Source organism: Microcebus murinus, chromosome 21 (assembly GCF_040939455.1).
Source record: "Microcebus murinus isolate Inina chromosome 21, M.murinus_Inina_mat1.0, whole genome shotgun sequence".
NCBI classification, from domain to species: Eukaryota; Metazoa; Chordata; class Mammalia; order Primates; family Cheirogaleidae; genus Microcebus; species Microcebus murinus.
Window position 1 is genome coordinate 12,547,771 of NC_134124.1, and position 17,860 is coordinate 12,565,630.

At 42.6% G+C, this 17,860-nt stretch overlaps 1 protein-coding gene across 1 annotated transcript; it reads right to left on the reverse strand.

The window, feature by feature from the left end:
• Positions 1 to 2,725: 2,725 nt before the first annotated feature.
• On the reverse strand, positions 2,726 to 13,613 carry GRXCR2 (glutaredoxin and cysteine rich domain containing 2). Its single transcript, XM_012749097.2, has 3 exons — positions 13,278 to 13,613; positions 7,344 to 7,571; positions 2,726 to 2,908 (listed from the first exon to the last, which is right to left on the reverse strand). Exons 1-3 carry the CDS (start codon positions 13,611 to 13,613, stop codon positions 2,726 to 2,728), a joined length of 747 nt encoding a protein of 248 aa, XP_012604551.1.
• Positions 13,614 to 17,860: the final 4,247 nt, after the last annotated feature.

Below are 17,860 nucleotides of genomic sequence, written 5' to 3' on the forward strand. Positions count from 1 at the left end.
CCCCCGCCCGCCAGTCCCCTGCGCCACCGCCCACTGGCGGGGGCCGCCAGGAAGGCGCGGGCAAGGGGGTCTGGGAACTGTAGTTTGCAGGTCTCCGGCCCGGCAGGAAGCGGGAAGTTTGGAGGGGAGAGTGTAGGGTTGCCGGAAAACAGGCCCGCTCCAGAGCGGCGTCTCGCTCGGAGTGAAAGTTCTCATCTTGGCTTCGGAGGAAGGCGGCCCCCTCGGCCCGACGGCACGCGCCCTCCCGTGCGCCCCCGTCCCGCCAGCTGCGCGCGCGCTCGCCGCTCTCCCGCCGCGCCTTCCCGGCTCCTCGGCCCCGCGGCGACCCGCTTCCCAGGCGTCTAGCTCTTCCATTTCCTCGGCTTGCAACGATCTTACCCCGGAGACGCCTTCCCAGCCCGCTCCCTCAACTCCTTTAGCCCTTTATTTCCATGACACCTTTTCAGTGACACCTCCCTGAGAACCAATTTAAAAATTGCGTCCCCTTCCAAATCTCCATCCTCCTTAGTGTCTTATTTTGCGTCCAAGCTTTTATCCCTTTCTAACACATCCATACGCTGTATATGTAGTTTTATTATATATCAATGTATATCTTTTTATTCTGTATGGTATATTTATTGCATAAATATATATTAAACATTTGTCCCATAAATGTATATATTCCAATTCTTTCTATATGATATATTTATTGCATAAATACATAGTCTATATTTATCTTACAAATGTATACATATTTAGTTGTCTATATTCCCTCACCACAATGTAAGCTCCACGGGGACCGGGATTTTATTTGTTTAGTCTACTGACATCTCTTCAGTACTCCATAAACCCTAATTGATAGTCAACACTAAATTATTATATGCTTAAAATTTTGTTAAGAGGGTAAATCTCATGTTAAGTGTCTCTACCGCACTAATAAGACATATGTGTGGAGTGAATAAAATGTGATCGTTAGCAGATGTGTTTATTATGTGATGAAAAATGTGAAAGGCGCTTAAGAGCATGGGGCAAGGAACAGAAGCTGACACTGCTCACCCCTCCTCCCCTGGGCAGCCTCTCTAACATCACGAAGGCTAAGTCAGGGGCCCCTCCTCTGTGCTCCGAATGTTCCCTGCAATCAGCTGTAATCACCAGCGCTTGTCTCACTGTATTGTAACTATCTGTTTATGTAGCCATCTCCACCAAAGCTGTAAGTTCCATGAGATTCCAAAGGGGGATTGCCTCTCTGGGTAACACTATATACATCAAGCACTTCCCAGTACTGTCCTGTATGCAGGGGAGCTCAAACAATGTGGTCAAACGTTCCTGTCAGCAGTAGAACACACTGAAAGGTCTCTTGGCATCACTCCTTTCTCTGGTATTCTGGAAAGGCAGAAGAGCCAACAGATGTAAGAAAACATCACCAGAGGCAGGAGGTAGTTAAGTATGGAAGCAAAGAAACCTGGTGAATGATAGTAAGTTCTGGGGACAAAAGGACAAATGTATCATGGCTTTGAAAAATATTTTAATCTTTTTTTTTTATTAGAAGTACTTATATTGCCTGAAAAGCATCGTGTCGTTGAATGATTTTAACAGCTGAATGTTAGAGAATAACAAATTATTAAGTTACGGCATCAAAATCATTATGGAAAGCGACAGGTCTCATGAGAGAACAGATTTCACAGTGTCATTCTCAAGAGCTCTGGGGAATGGGTGTTAGAGCTCCAAAAGTTCATTAACAAAAATATTTTTCTAATTTTATAACCAACTTTAGGAGATGAGAATCTTTCCTTAGTATGTGTATTCGTGGACAGTGGAAACATAACTGCTAAAAAGCAGCGTTGGTTAATTTTTCTTTTAGAGGTTTCCAGTAGATAACCTATGCTATCTCCATAGTCCTTCACGAAGAAATCGTGGCTAGAGTTTAGACTTAAAATAGATTCTTTTTCTTTGGTAATAATTCAGGGGCAGGGAGAAGTCCTACCACACACGCATACTTGAGCACCAAATTTATCATAAATAGCTTTGTCTTGGCTTATAATCTCGGTAGGTAGGTGGGGGCAAGCAAAAGTGTCTTATCTCATCTTAACCTAAGAAGTAGCACTGCCCACTGCCTCTGTGGTTATTTTCCAAGCACATCACAAAGGAGCAGCTTAGGGCTTTGAAAGGAAGGCTCCTCAGCTCACGTGTCTCTAGAACAAACACCCCATTTTGCCTGTGGTAGCCTCCTGGTACCTCCAGCGCCGGCCGTCCCGTTCCTCTTCTACTTAATCAGAAATTCAATTTGACCAAGAACGGTTTGAGATGCATTATAAGCAACAGAAATTCAGTTCCTCAGACACGTGCCTTTTTATTCCTTTCTTACCGCATAATTTTGCAAAATTTAACTCCCAACTAGAAAATGACTTCAGCCTGCTGCCTGAAGCGTACGTTTATTTGTTCACTGGCGCAAGGTGAAAACTGAGCTAAGTCAGGTGAGATACTCTCGCACCTTCCTGGAAGGATAATTTTAGAACCAGTTTCAAAGCAGACTCCAATTCAAAGATGCCCCTACCGCTTAGACTCACATGGAGATGCTACCAGCCTCCCGAAATGTCATCAGATAATTGAGTTCTGCCAGCAGTGGAAGTGATTTGCAGTCGCTCTGGCCTCCTTGCAGGGAGAGGCAGGAGGAGGGGGAGGGGGCGGTTTATTAGAAATCACTTTAGGGAGGGTGCCATAAAAGCAGACATGCAAGAGCCGTGGGCTATTGATTGCAAATCTGGCAGGGCTGCAGGCCATTCTCGTTGCAGGCAGGGCACCTCAGGGCCCGATAGGACTCCTTAAATCTGTTGGCCAGCATCGAGAACTTGCTGCCGTGGCACAGAGAGCAGGTGGCACTGCCCGACCCTTGGCAGTGAAAACAGTTGTCCTCAGGAAGCTCCCCTTCCTGCAAGAGACAGGTCAGGGCTTAGTTAGAGCAGCACTTCAATTGCATCGTTCTCATACAGGTCAAAATAGCACTTCGGCAAAGGCTGGGGCAGAATTGGGGGGGAAATGCTTCCCACAGATGCCAGTGAGGGAACTGGCCGGGACATGGAATATCACAGCAAGTTAATCGGAGCATCTCCCTAGTGGACATCTCTAAGACCGCACCCGCTGCCACCATACCGTGCATTCCAAGACTTTATGTTCTTCATCGCCCTTGTCACCATCTGATATGTTCTATCTGTAAGCTCCATAAGGGCAGGGACTTTACTTTTATCACTGCCAAATACTAATAGTGAACCCTTGTAGCACGGCTGATAGGGGCCAGGTGCTGTTCTAAGAGCTCTCTCTATATCCATCCATCTAATCCTCACCAAATCCCAGTGAGGTAGTATGAGTATTATCATCCCTGTGTCACAGACGGGAAAATGAGATACTGAGAAGCCATTTGCCAATGGTGACACACACAGCTTGGAAGAGGAAAAGGCAGGTTTTGATCTCAGGGAGTTGAACAACGGAATCCAAGCTCCTAATGACTACACACACAACCTCTCGTTGTAGCTGTCCAATAGCAGGTGCTCAAGAAAGATCGTTGGTAACTGAGAGACTAAGTGGACGAATGAATGAATCAATCAATCAATATCAATCAATAAGTGTTACAATCCTTCAAAGCTTGGCTCTGAATTCTCCCAGTACTTCATCTTTATTCTCTTTGAGAGCTGTGTAAGGCCCAGTGATTAAGAGCTCTGTGCTTTGGAGCTAATCGATTAGAACTGAGGCTATTGTTGGACTTCAGCTGTGTAGCTTAGACAGTTCCCTTGGCCTCTCCCAGTCTGTTGCTTTACCTGTGAAATGGTAATAATAATGTTTACCCTTCTGAGCAGCTGGACTATTAAATGAGAGAATGCACGTAATGCAATATTATCTGTCTGATCATAGGTTCCCTGTAAAACTTAGTTCACTTCTAAGCCTTGCCAACAAGTCCTGGACTCCCACTCTCCAGAAAATGCCCCTTGGCTATTGTCTTGCTCTTGCCCTAAGACATCTCAAGAAGTTGGCGATATTCATACTCCTTATAGACTATGAACCTTCCAAGAAATGAGGGGAGATGCCAGATCAATTTGCAGTGAATCAAGGAACAAGTCCTGTCCATTTCACCTTCTAAACACCTCACATCCATCCCATTCTCTTCATCCTGCAAGCACCAATCCTAGCCCAGGTGCCCACCCATTCTGGCACGAATGAATGCAGGGTGGACCCCTGCCTCTGGTCGTGTGGGGTGTTCTCTCCCCACTGATGCAGCCTCATTAAGTTGTGACTGCCACATACAAAGCATTCAGCACAGTGGTGTGATCACAGCTCACTTCAGCCTTGAACTCCTGGGTTCAAGGGATCCTTCAGGAAACCTTTTAATGAACTCTTGCCCTTCAGATAAAACCTCAGGGCATTTAAACCTTTTGTCACTTCTTTCATCAGGCTCTTGTCCTTGGGCCTCTCTGTACTTGGTCTCCAGGGACCTTTCCCCACCCACTCCCAACCCAGCCAACTCCTGCTTGTTCTCAGAGGTCAGCTTAGCAGCTTTCTCCAAAAGGTCTTGCCCAACCCCACCTCCTGACCAGGTGCCCCACCCATGGCCACCTGTACTGCCGCTAGCATGGCAGGTCTCGCTCTCTGCTAAGGGCTCCCCACCTCCTGACCAGACAGGAAGCTCTCTGCACTAGTGTCTTCTCACCATCCCACCCAAACATCTAGCACAGTGCCTGGCACAACATTTGTGCAGAATGAATAAACACACAGACGTGTGGAGAACCCGTCCTGTTCTTAAATTCTAGGAACCAACAAGATAGCTGGAGTCCACTGGGTAGCTCCACTCAACTCACACAGCTTTCTTTTTTTTTTTTTTCTTTTTGAGACAGAGTCCTGCTTTGTTGCCTGGGCTAGAATGCCATGGCATCAACCTAGCTCACAGCAACCTCAAATTCCTGGACTCAAGCAATCCTTCTGCCTCAGCCTCCCGAGTACCTGCGACTACAGGCATGTGCCACCATGCCCGGCTGACTTTTTCTATACGTTTTTAGTTGGCCAATGAATTTCTTTCTATTTTTAGTAGAGATGGGGTCTTATTCTTGCTCAGGCTGGTTTCAAACTCCTGACCATGAGCGGTCTGCCTGCCTTGGCCTCCCAGAGTGCTAGGATTACGGGCGTGAGCCACCGCACCCGGCTGACACACAGCTTTCTTTTCTAATTGAAAAATAAAAATAATCCCTGAAAGGGAGGAATAAGTTTTGAAAATAGCTCTATTATGCTGCAAAGTGCCCCAAAAGGTATTATACTTTATTGATCCTATTTTTTTAAATTATTTTTGTTTCTTTTTTTAGAGATGGGGCCTCACTCTGTTGCCCAGGCTGGAATGCAATGGTGCAATCATAGCTCATTGCAGCCTCTTTAGCCTCAAACTCCTGGGCTCAAGCAATATTCCCACCTTAGCCTCCTGAGTAGGTGGGATGACAGGCATGAGCCACCACACCCAGCTTGAATTTTATTAATTCTAGATTTAGGGAATAGAAGGGATTACTCATCTGACAAAACTCAAATTATGTCTATGTACCCTTGTGTTAATATTTTATTGATTATTGCCATTTTTTAATCTATCACCTATACAGAAATGTGTTTTCATTTAAAGTATTCAAAACAAATATCATTGCCAAAATATTCATAAAGCAAATTGCCACAATCCGTTTTCCTGCCAGATCCATTATGCTTTATGTTTTGGATTTGATCCCAGTGAGATTCTAATGATATAAGTCAATGTTGCCCAAGAAAGTACAGTAAAATACTACCATGATGCTGCACATGTGATCCAAAAATTCATTTGCATAAAATGTCAGGTCTGTTAGATAATAATGAAAGATGGATGAAATGACCTGGTGAGCCTGGTGTAGAGAAACAAAAATAAATCTTCAACCAAATTATAGCTAATGTCCCACTCTAGGGTGCATTGTTAGGGTTTCACTGGAATTTCCATTCTTATCCTGGGTTACAACTCTTTCTCCAACCACTCACCCTCCACGTGCTTTTTCTACTCATTCAATTACTTCCACAAGTATTGAATGAGTACTACTCTACACAAGGTGTGTGTACTATAAGCCTCTTTCTTCCTTTCTCAGTATTTTCTAAATTATTCTCAAAAATACTTAGTAGGGGGATACAGAACAGAGTTGCACAGTGTAGCTTAGGTTCTAGAACCTGACAGACCTTCCAATTCACCTCTTCCTAGCTCCAGGGCCCGGGAGAAGGGCCTGATCTTTCATTGCAGACTCAAAAGCTTGTGTTGCCCTAAAGATAGTGACCAGCACCAACCTAGACACTGCGTAACACGGCAGTTATGATCGTGAGATCGGTCGACAGTTGGACCTAGATTTGACTACTGGTGCTAGTGACCTCTGGCAAGTTACTTGACCTCTGCGAGCCTCAGTTTCCCCTGCTGCAGAATGAAACTATCAATAATACCTACCTCACAGGGTCCTTGTGAGAATTAAATGGACGACTGCATGGCCAGCACTGGGCAAGGTGCCTGTCTGTCACGAGCCCTCAATAATAAATGGCAGCTATTACGATGATGAGGATGATGATTACTACAATTTCAAAGGTGAGATCACATAAAGCATGAAGAAGCCCAGATAATTTGTGGCCTCACATCCACTGAGCACAAAGCCAAATTTTTTCCCCCTCCACCTTTTACTGCAGCTCAATTCAATTATTCTCCTCCTTCCCTTTGATAGTTAATGCAGAGACCCAAGCCCGGCCTGGCTTTCAGCCGTGCCCTGCTCTTTCATCAGATTCTCACTGCTGCCCTGCTCCATATAACAGAACAAAGAGTCTCTCGGCCAGAAGGGGCTCCTTGATGTTCCCTGACCCTCTCTTTTAGGATAAAGCTTGTCTGGGCATTCACTGCATGAGGGATTGCGCAAACAAACAGCAATTTAAAACAGAGTTTAAAGGACAGACAAGTGAAGTATAACCTTTCACGTCAACCTTCTGCTGCACACCTCTGTCCTAGTTTACAGCATTACAGTTAAAAAAAAAAAACAAAAAAAAAAAAACCACAGATCTCTCCAAATTGAATGTAAAGGTAATTGTTATATCCAGGCCTACTCTTGCTTTTTTATTCAGACCTGCAGGGTGACCCACATCTTACCGTTTCTGGCTCTTTTCTGAAAATACAGCCTCCGACAAGTTACAATCTGGTATGAGAAATAATAGAATTAAAGAATTTTACATTGAGATATCTTAAGTATTCTCATTCAAAAGTTTTTGCTTAAGTAGTGCACAATTGAGCCAATCTGGGGACCCCTGCTGTAAGGTCGGCTACGAGTAGGACAGGCATGGTCACGCACCTGCGTGTACTGGTTATGGGGGAACACGCTATCCGCCTCCAGCAATGGCCCGTCGTTCTGGTCCCCGTCCCCGTAGCTTTCCTCTTTGCCCATCAGAGACTCTTCTTCAACCTCTTCTTCATTCTGGAGAATTTTCCTCATGAAGTCTCTCTTGTCCATTGGGGTTCGAATGATTTTCAGGTTGTTTGTGTAGATGATTATCTTTCCAAAATCTATGATGGGTGGGGGCTAGAGAAATGGAGAAAGATCATGAAAACTTCAGCACTAAACGCGGGGCTGCAGAAGCTGTCTAACATCCCAGGAAACAGGAGAGGAGGAACCTCTACCATCCAATACTTGTGATCCCATTAGGCACCAAAGCGGCAGCTCATTCTCTGGTTGGTTGGTTCTCTTTGAAAGCCGTGAAAACCAGCTTCCTCTATGGTAACCAATCAAAGCTGAACTGCTCAGAGTGCAAGACTCTGGAGGTCAGGGCAGGGGCTAGAGCTTCCACTCCTACTGCATGCCCCAGCAGCCAATGCAGTGCAGGGCTGGGCACAATAAGCACTTAATCAATGCAAACACTTTTTCTCATTTTATATAACTATCCCTCCAAAGTTTTTCTATGCATAAATAATAATATTAGTAAATGCCACTTACTGAGCACCATTTGTGTGTCAGGATCCATGTCTTACCAATGTTACCTAGATTTCCATATTTTGCGTAGATGCTACGATTTCCATATTTTACAGGTGAGGAGACTGAGTCTCAGAGGGGTTAGGTGCCTTGCCCAGGTGACAGAGTCACTCAGGGAATGTGGCTTGGATTGCAAGCCAAGTCTGTCACACTAAAGCCCATATTCTTACTACCTACACTGCACTATTGACAAGCATTCTCCCCCCAAAATATAGGATCATAGTGTATACACTCTGTTGTAACCTATTTTTTCATTATCCATGTAATATGAAAACCTTTTCATACCAATAAACAGACTTCTAAGGCATCATTATTAAGAGCGTATGTTCCCTCATATGAAATTGCCATGTGGCACTTAATCATTTGCTCAGGAATAAATGTGGGGCAGTAAAGAAAGCAGCCTGGGAAGTGGTTTGTGATTTCTTAACCAAGAACTCATATTTTGCCCAAAGTCAGGACAGCTTGGAGGGACGTTGTGTTGGATTCCAGTCCTACTGTCTACCTATTGTGAGATACAGGAGAGTCACATAGCCTCTTAGAACTTCAGTTTGCCCATCTGCAAATGCGCTAGTTGGTAGGCACTGCCCCTGACAAACTAGTTATTAGAATACAGAAATACTTCTATATTGGGTGGCAAACAGGTGCTGTGCTGAGACTCCTGAGTGCCCTCTTGTCACTCCAGCCTCCTCTCAGGGAGCCTCTAACATCCCAAAACCCAGTAATATAAGATTTAATACTTAGGACCCCTAGTCTCAGGACCCTGCCTCAATGCTCTGCCGGCTTGTGTACTGATTGGGCAATGTTCCTGTGGTTAAATATTTTGACTCTCATCCCTGAAGCTAATCACATCAAGTTCTGGGGGGTGGGAGATGCTATGAAAAATGTAGCAAATATAGGCTTTGCAAAAGCTGGAGATACTATGCAAATGATGGGCATCATTACCATCGTTATTATTAAAAACTTTTCTTCAGTTGTGCATGCACAATCATGCTACACAACTGAATACCTCAGCGTGAACTATTCTGTCCTGCTTATAGAACCGTACAATCGAATCTATCTAAATGCTACAGTTAAGCAGCCTTACATGTATTTTATCAAAACCTGGTATGAGCAAGACTTCAATGTTCAGGTTCCCTTCCTTGAAACACCCATGGAGTTTTCAATAATTATTTATTAAGCCGCAAGCTTCCTATGTGGCCCTGTTTTCTCTCCCTCTCATCAAGGGATTGTGTGGCAGCTTCCATTTCCTATTGTTTTATGCAGGCTGGATTCCAGTTTCACACTCTGGAATATCAGTTTCTGAACATCAGAAGATAAGGACGGGGGTACTTTTGGAAGGTTCCATTTCTACTTCCAGTAATAGCCAAAGAGGTTCAGTTTCTAGGGAGCTTTTTCATATCTAGAGCTGGTTTTGTTTTTCAAGACAAAGCTCTCAATATACTAAGAGAATGTGAGATCACCTGGTCCAACCCCCTGCCTCTAAGTTGGTCAACATCCAAGACACCCCCCGTAACAAATTCGCTTTAATGTACCCCAAAGATGGAGGGTCCCAAATCACCCTTAAGGTGTGTTTAAGTTTCAATCTCCCTGACAGCCGAATTCTTCCTTGTGTCTGAAGAAACTGTCTGGGTGTAAGTAAAGTTCATGTTATCTGATTACATTAATTGCCTGTGAGGAACACCCACTCTTGAATTATAGAGGGCAGAATGAAGCCAAGAATTTTTCATTTCCTTCCATAGTGCCCAGAATGACAACCTATGTGATTGAGCATCCGTAATCACTCTGGTGTCTGTGGCAACATGCTTAGAGATTGTTAATCAGGCACTACCAAACCCTTCCATTGCTCTGTTTTTAAATGCAGAAATACCTTATTAGGTACTAAAAGTGCAACGGGCTTTGGAGGCGGACAGACCTGAGTTCAAATTCTATTCAAATGTTATTCAACAACTGTGTGAGATTTTCAAATCGTTCAACCCCTATGAACTCCTGTTTTTGCAATCTGTAAAACTCTCATAGAAATATCATGAAGATGAAATTACATAATATGTACAAAGTAGGCGTTCATCAAATGTTACTCCCCTACTTTTTCCCTTTCATTCTTTTCATGAACCTTGTAAACTTCAGTTGGTTTTAATTCTTTAAAGTATTTTAATTATTTATAACCACTTTCTCTACTCATCACATAAAAGACTCAACATTTCTTTGATCAGAATCTGCTCTTTATCAATCACAGTTGTGGGTACATTTGCTGAACACACACAACAACATGCTAGGCACAGTGATAAGAGCTGTTTGTATACTGTCTTTTTAATCGCCACACAACTCTTTCAGTAGGCACTGTTATTTCCCTCATCTCATGGAGGATGAAGTTGAAGTTCTACAAGGTTAAGTAGCTTGCTCAAGCGTACACAGTAAATGGGTAGAACTGGACATCAAGCCCAGGTTTTGTTGTGGTGGTTGTTGTTGGAGATGGGGCTCTCTCTATCACCCAGGCTGGAGTGCAGTGGCCCGATCAGTGGCTCACTGTAACCTTGAACTCCTGGGCTCAAGTGATCCTCCTGCCTCTCAGCCTCCCCAGAAGCTGGGATTACAGGTGCATACCACCATGCCTGGCTAATTTAAAAAAAAAAAAAATTTTTATAAAAACAGGGTCTAGATATGTTGCCCAGGCTTGTCTCAAACTTCTGGCCTCAAGCAATCCTTCTGCTTCGGCCTCCCAAAGTGCTGGGATTACAGGCGTGAGCCACTGAGCTCAGCCCAAGCCTGGATTTGACTGACATCAGAGCCCTTGTTTTTTTTTTTTTTTTTTTTAATAAGTCATTATTATTACTGTGGTAAAATATACATAACATAAAATTTACCATTTCAATCATTTCTAAGCGTACAGTTCAATGGCATTAAGCACATTCACACTGCTGTGCACCCATCGCACCATCCATCTCCAGAACATTTTCTTCTTCCTAAACTGAAACTCTAGATCCATTAAACAATAATTCCTCCTTCTCCCCTAGCCCCAGCTCCTAACCACCACCATTCTGCTTTCTGTCTCTATGAATTTGACTACTCTAGTACCTCATATAAGTGAAATCTGACAGTATTTATCTTTTTGTGACTGGCTTCTTTCATACATAATGTCTACAAGATGCAGCCATGTGGTAGCATGTGTCAAAATGCCCTTCCTTTTTAAGGCTGAATAATACTCCATTTTTTTTTCTGTTTATGCATTCATCAATCAATGGGCATGTGGTTTGTTTCTACCTTTAGGCAATTATGAATAATACTGTTATGAACCATGGTGTACAAACGTCTGTTTGAGTTCACAGCCTTTGCTTTCAAGCATTGCACTTAACTGTTATCTGATGTGGTCTCATAACTAGTATTTACTAAGAGTTATTTTATGATTGGATCCACTATTGAAAAATCATGACATCCCAGCTCTCATTTCCTTATTTTTCGTAAATGCTACATTGACAAAGTGCTTCAGTGGAGGATGCTGCGTGAATCCATCTTGGAATCTCTCATACTCACAGGCTGGCTAAGACTGGGATGAGGCACTGGATCAGACAATACAGAAAACAAGCATCACTGGACCAAGTAGTTGAATTAAACCTTCAACACTGTCTCTAGAGTACTGTGTTTGAACCAACTGAGCCATGCTTCAGCGAAGACTAGTTTACCTAGATTTATAAATCCATGTCAAACCATACATTTACATAAATGCCAAATTTGGCACATGACTTATGAAGGTCAAACAATCCAAAATTATCTACCATGGCCTTGTACAAGGTTTTTTATGAACTATGACTTTGTAAATTCTAAACCTACACAAAGGATACAGTAAAAAAGAAACACTGTAAGTGCACGACATAGCCAAGTACCAAGACCATAAGAAGTACTCAATAAATGGTAGCTATTATTATCATTATTATTACATAATAATCATGTTCTCTAAAAAGGAATATGCCCTAAAACAAAAAGTATAAAGAATCAGAAGACCCAGATTCTTATGATTCTGCACCCAATCACCCTGTAATACTAGATAGATCCCTTAATAACTTGGCACTCAATTTTCCTCATCTGCAAAATGGGAATGATCATACTTTGCCCTCCTCTTCCAGGTTATGGTAGAGACCCAATATGGTAGATACAGATAGAATATTAAGTGATAGCATTTTATAATATATAAGGTACTTCATTAATATAAGGTGTCATTCATTCCAGCCCCCTTTAATATTAAAAAGAGACCTGGCATTATCTTTGATAATTGTGGACATGCCCACAATTTTACCAATGTCAGCAAGGCCAATAATACATTTGTCTGCAAAAGATATATTATCTATTCCCTTATGAAACTAACAATAAAAATAATCAGAGAATAATTATCTGAATTTCACACTTTAAAGATGAGAACTCATCCTGGTGTGCTATTATTCATTAATAATGTGGACATATTATATAATTGTATTTAATCTTTTTTAAAAGACATCTATGGTCCCAGTGACAGAGAACATACACACACTTCCTGTGAATTTTGGAAATCAGTGAGTATTTTCCAGATTCTTTTAGCTTAAATCATGTATGGGCTTTTGATTATCCATGGTAGCAGGGAAGTAATTGAAATTCACAGATTAAACACATGCTTCAACTGAACTATTAGCTCAAAGTTCTTCCCCATGTAACATCTCCTCTGGCTGATTTCCTTTTCACCATCTCCTCCCAGGACTCCACTACCCACACTTCATGCTAATGAGCAATGGAAAGGCAACATAAATAAATAGAGAAACAGCTTTAAAAAGCGGAGAGTAGAAGGACCATAAGGGTGAAAAACAGGACATGGATAAACCATAAGCTAAATAATTGGCTGGAATAAAATGAGTGCCTTCAAACATTCCACTCTTTCAGGAAATAAAATGACCCACTTCTGCATAATTTTCTAAAACGGCAGTCTGCCAACCTGGAGACCACGGCACCTCTATTTAATTTACATCTGAGAAAACCCAAAGATCCAATTACAATGTATTGCTCTGAATGGAATTTGAATTCTCTATATGCTCATTGCGCTTCTCAATGAGGAGTCAACAAGCATGTTATTTTTGCCCCAGAAATATTCTAAATAGCGGCTTCCCATTTGGGTCACCTATAGCTCTGGCTGGTACTAGGGCATGAGTCAGATGCAAATCCAAAGACTTTAGGTGTTTCTCTTGAACACAGTTTAGGCAGCCCTACCCTGAAAGCTTAAATGCCACACACAATACCAACCTTATGGTCATTCGCCTTGTAATCGTTGAACAGAGGCTGGCTGCCTGCCAAAGTATAGGCATTGCCCTCTCTAAACACGCTGATCCTCTGAGCAGTCAGCTTAGGGGAGCAGAGTGGGGGTTTGGGAGCTTCCCCAGACCCATACACCCCATCCATTGGTTCAAGGGACTCCTGGAGAAAACTGTGAGGGTATTCTTCCTTGGGTGACTCTAATTCCTGCCCATCTTCAAAGACCTGCTTCAGTACTCGGCCACTGTAGGAGGAAGAGATTTTAAATCGGACTTTCCGGGGTTTGCCATCGCTCTTCTGATTCAGCTTCTTCTCGGGGTCCTCCATCAGAAGAAAGCTCACTCTGTGGTTTCCAGGCTTCTGTGTGGCCAGTGAAACCTGGGCCTCTGAGAAAAAGGCATTTTATTTTGTCTCCTGCATATAATTAATTGAAGCTGTTGCTAGGGCAGGGTCCGTTTACAGCAACTGACACCCATCCATTAAATATTGATAGACGCTCATGAAAAGGAAGGCGATTGCAGGTTTGTGAAGTGGATGGAACACAAGACAAGATTGGTTCTTCTCGTAAGTCCAAGCTCACCCATAACTTCACCCCCAACCCTGGCTTTTCCTAACCTGAGGATGAATCAGTTTACTTATACGGAACAAGGGCCAATTCAATAAGCATCAGATACTCAAATCAGTTAACAAGTGTCTTGTTATTGTTACCAATAACAACTATGATCTAGTGAGCATTTAATAAGTGCCAGAGGTTGTGGCATGCATTATCTTACTTTGTCTTCACGGTGACCCTACGAAGAAAGCATTATCTCTTTTACAGAGGGGAAAGTGAAGCTTAGAGCTGTTTCTTCGTTTGTCTCCTCTAATACAGCTAAGCATCGGACAGAGCCGGGATTCAAACTCAGATTTATCTGACCCCAACACCCATGATCAGTCCACCACGCCAAAGTTTTCAAATTGCGCCTCATGGGACCCTAGATACAGTGGAAGCTCTTGGGGGTTGCTGCTTCGAGCAAGAAAGAGGAAGCCCAGGGTTCTGGATTCCACTCCTGCATTAACCGGGGCAGCTCCACTCTGTGTGTATTTTACATCGAGGATTTCATTTACAAGCATAGCACTAGTCCCCACCGCCTGCTGGACCTCATAAATACCCAACGCCGTGAGATAGTCGCCGCCATGAATGTCAGAGCAGCATGCGATGTGGGCCTGAGAACAGTCCTATGATCCAGTTTGGGAAACAAATCTAACACATGTGTGAAATAATAACCTCATGCTTAGGGAGCAAACTGTCCACAGCTGAATCCCAGAATAGCTAATCTGGGAAGGGAGTGGTCTCTAGGAGACAAGGATTCGAGAAGAAGGCTTGCAAAGGAGAGGGCCCTAGGGCTGGGTCTAATGGGCGGGCTGGATTATTTGAAGAGCTGGAAGAGTGGGGTAAGGCCCTTCTCCCCGTCTTTGCTAATGGGATCACCATTCACTTAGTTGCCCAAACTGACATTCCAAACTCCTACAGCCATTCTTACAGATTCTGTCGCCATTGCCTTCTTTCATCCACCCCCACCTCCCTGGCCCTACGTCAAACCCTCATCACTTCTGTTTTCCAAGTTGCAGCTGCTACTAATGACTTCCCCACCCATCCCCAATTCCATTCTGCACACTGCTGGGAGAGCAGTTTCTAAAAACACGAGTCTGTAGATACCAGTCTCCTGCTGAAAAATCTTTTCCAGTGGTCCAGTGTATAAGCCCTAACCGTTCTGTGCAACAAAGCCCTTCCAAACCTAGCCTGCCTTGCCTTATGTCCTCTTCAGCCTCTTCCTCTGTCACTCTTGCAGGTGCTGCCTGGAACTGGTGTTCTAGGCACACGGATCCTCTCACCCATTTCTCAAAACCATGGTTCTGTCTCTTATCCAGTTACTCTGTTTCCTGATTGGAGTGTCAAACTTCCACTCCTCTTTCAAATCACACTAAAAATGTCACTGCTTCTGGAAGCCTTCCCACCCGCCCCAGGGAGAATGCCAAGGAAACTTTGGACCTACTGTCATTCACATGCCTTGCCATTCCTGTTTTTCCCTCCATTCAACTGTGAACCCCTTAGAGTCAGAAGCTGTCTGTAGCATCTCTCTATTCCCAGTATTGACCAAAGTGCCTGGTACCTAAGAGAATTCAGTTAATTATGAATGACTTCAGGTGAAAGACATCAGATAGATAAAACTCTGGAGCAGGAACTGAGCATATTTTGTGGAGAATAGTGAAGAGGTGGGATCAGAAGATTAAGAAAAACATCTGCCTTTCTGCTAAAGAGGGGTGCCACGGTCATAAAGTCCCTTTGTAATCAATGCAAAAAATAGGTGGGGGATGGGATGGACTAGGAAACCAACATTTAAAGAAAAAAAAAAAGATATGCTCTTTATGACATAAGAAGACATATTCCTCTAGGTTCCCTAGAATGAAGAGCTGACCAGATGTGCCATAAATGGATTATAAGAGACTGTGACCTTGATCCCTCAGCCCTCGGTGCAGCTGGGGGTGGGGCTGGGGCAGGACTACACCAGTCCCATTCATTTACTCCAATGAATAGAACAAATATTATTTTCCATGCGTGCAATGCCATGAAAAAGATGGGGAACTCCTAACCAGAAGAATAGGTTCTTCTATCTATCATAGGAAACAGATATTAATAAATGGCCAATAGCCTATCCTCATCTGGAAAAACCAATAAGCTGACTTCCACAACTACTTGTTAAATGAACATTTTGAATCGCCCCCATTGAAACCTAATTGAACACCATTAACAAAGGTAGCCCTTCAGAAGGGTGGACTTCAACCAGATCAAAAGCTAGAGACGAGTTCTCCAAAACTTTTTTGTTGTTGTTGCCCAGGTTGAAGTACAGTGGCTCAGTCATAGCTCACTGCACCTTTGAACTCCTAGACTCAAGTGATCCTCTTGTCTCAGCCTCCCAAGTAGCTGGGACTGCAGGTATGTGTCACCATGCCTGGCTAATTTTTTCTTATTTTTTGTAGGGGCAGGGTCTCACAATATTACCCAGGCTGGTCTCAAGCTCCTGGCTTCAAGCGATCCTCCTGCCTCAGCCTCCCAAAGTGGTGGGATTCCAGGCATGAATCACTGCACCCAGCCTGTTCAACACTTTTTTTATTACCTTTTCCACGTTCGCAGACAGATTTTCAGTGCACCAAACCAAAATCTTGGAAAGGTTTTAAACAGTCGTGCTTATTTGATCATTTTTAGATGTTGGAGTTTTCAGAATAGTCACAACTAATACACTTCCAGAAGGAGGATAAATTGATAAATTGAAAGCAATTTTGACAGTGTTATCAAAAGCCTTAAAAATACTCCTATCGTTGAACCTTGCTAAGAAAGAAAATACTGTAACTGCATTTATCAGAAGAAATCGTGTCAAAACACTAACATCAGTTGCCTCTAGGTAAAGGATCTGAATGATTTTTTTCTTTCCCAGCTTTGTTATATTTTACTTATCTGTGATAAGCACATGTTACTTTGATAATCAAGAGGAAAATAAATGAAAAAAAAATCCATTCCTTTCAACCCAATTATTTCTAAGAAAATAATTTTTAAAGGAGAAAAAACATTTATACAGATAAAGATATCCTCCATCATATTATTCATACTGCAAAAAATATTGAAAACAACTTCAATGTCCAACAGTAGGAATGCCACAATATGAAAGAACATGTAGTAATAGTAATTTTTAAAAGGTTTTCAAATAGTTTGAAATAATATGGAAAAATGTTTATGGTAAAAATTAAGTAGGAAAAAGTATAACAGATTTTCTGTTCTGTGATATAGAATTTACTATGTAAAACTACATAGAAAAAAAGACTAAAAGTAAATACATTAAAATGTTAACAGTGGTTCTGTTTGAAAAGGAGATTGGGATGATTTTTTGTTCTTTTCCTTATTTTTATATATTTTTCTAAATTTCCCATAATGAGCAAGTAGTAATTTAAATATTAGAACAATAGGGTTCTTTTTTTAAAAAGTAAGCTATGCCTAGCACTTTAAAACACAGATAAATTTATGCAATTTGCTAGAAAAAAATAAATCCTCAATATTCTGCTATATTTTTTCTGGTTGGATTCAATAATAGGAAATCATATAATTTTATTGTAAAAATATATATTTGGTGCCATTTTAATACAAAAAGAAATGACTTGCCCAGGCGCAGTGGCTCAGGCCTGTAATCCTAGCACTCTGGGAGGCTGAGGCAGGTGGATTGCTCAAGGTCAGGAGTTCAAAACCAGCCTGAGCAAGAGCAAGACCCCGTCTCTACTAAAAATAGAAAGAAATTAACTGGTCAACTAATATATATAGCAAAAATTAGCCAGGCATGGTGGTGCATGTCTGTAGTCCCAGCTACTCGGGAGGCTGAGGAAGGAGGGTTGCTTGAGCCCAGGAGTTTGAGGTTGCTGTGAGCTAGGCTGACGCCACGGCACTCACTCTAGCCTGGGCAACAAAGCGAGACTCTGTCTCAAAAAAAAAAAAAAAAAAAAAAAAAAGACTTTAATTCAAGCCAAACGCAAGGAGGAATGGTTTA

Coding starts and splice junctions, on each gene's coding strand:
- GRXCR2 (XM_012749097.2), bottom strand. CDS start 13,613: ATGGAGGACCCCGAGAAGAAGCTGAATCAGAAGAGCGATGGCAAACCC. Junction 7,572..13,277: donor ACAAGGCGAATGACCATAAG/GTTGGTATTGTG, acceptor CCATTTCTCTAG/CCCCCACCCATCATAGATTT. Junction 2,909..7,343: donor CCCATAACCAGTACACGCAG/GTGCGTGACCAT, acceptor TGTCTCTTGCAG/GAAGGGGAGCTTCCTGAGGA.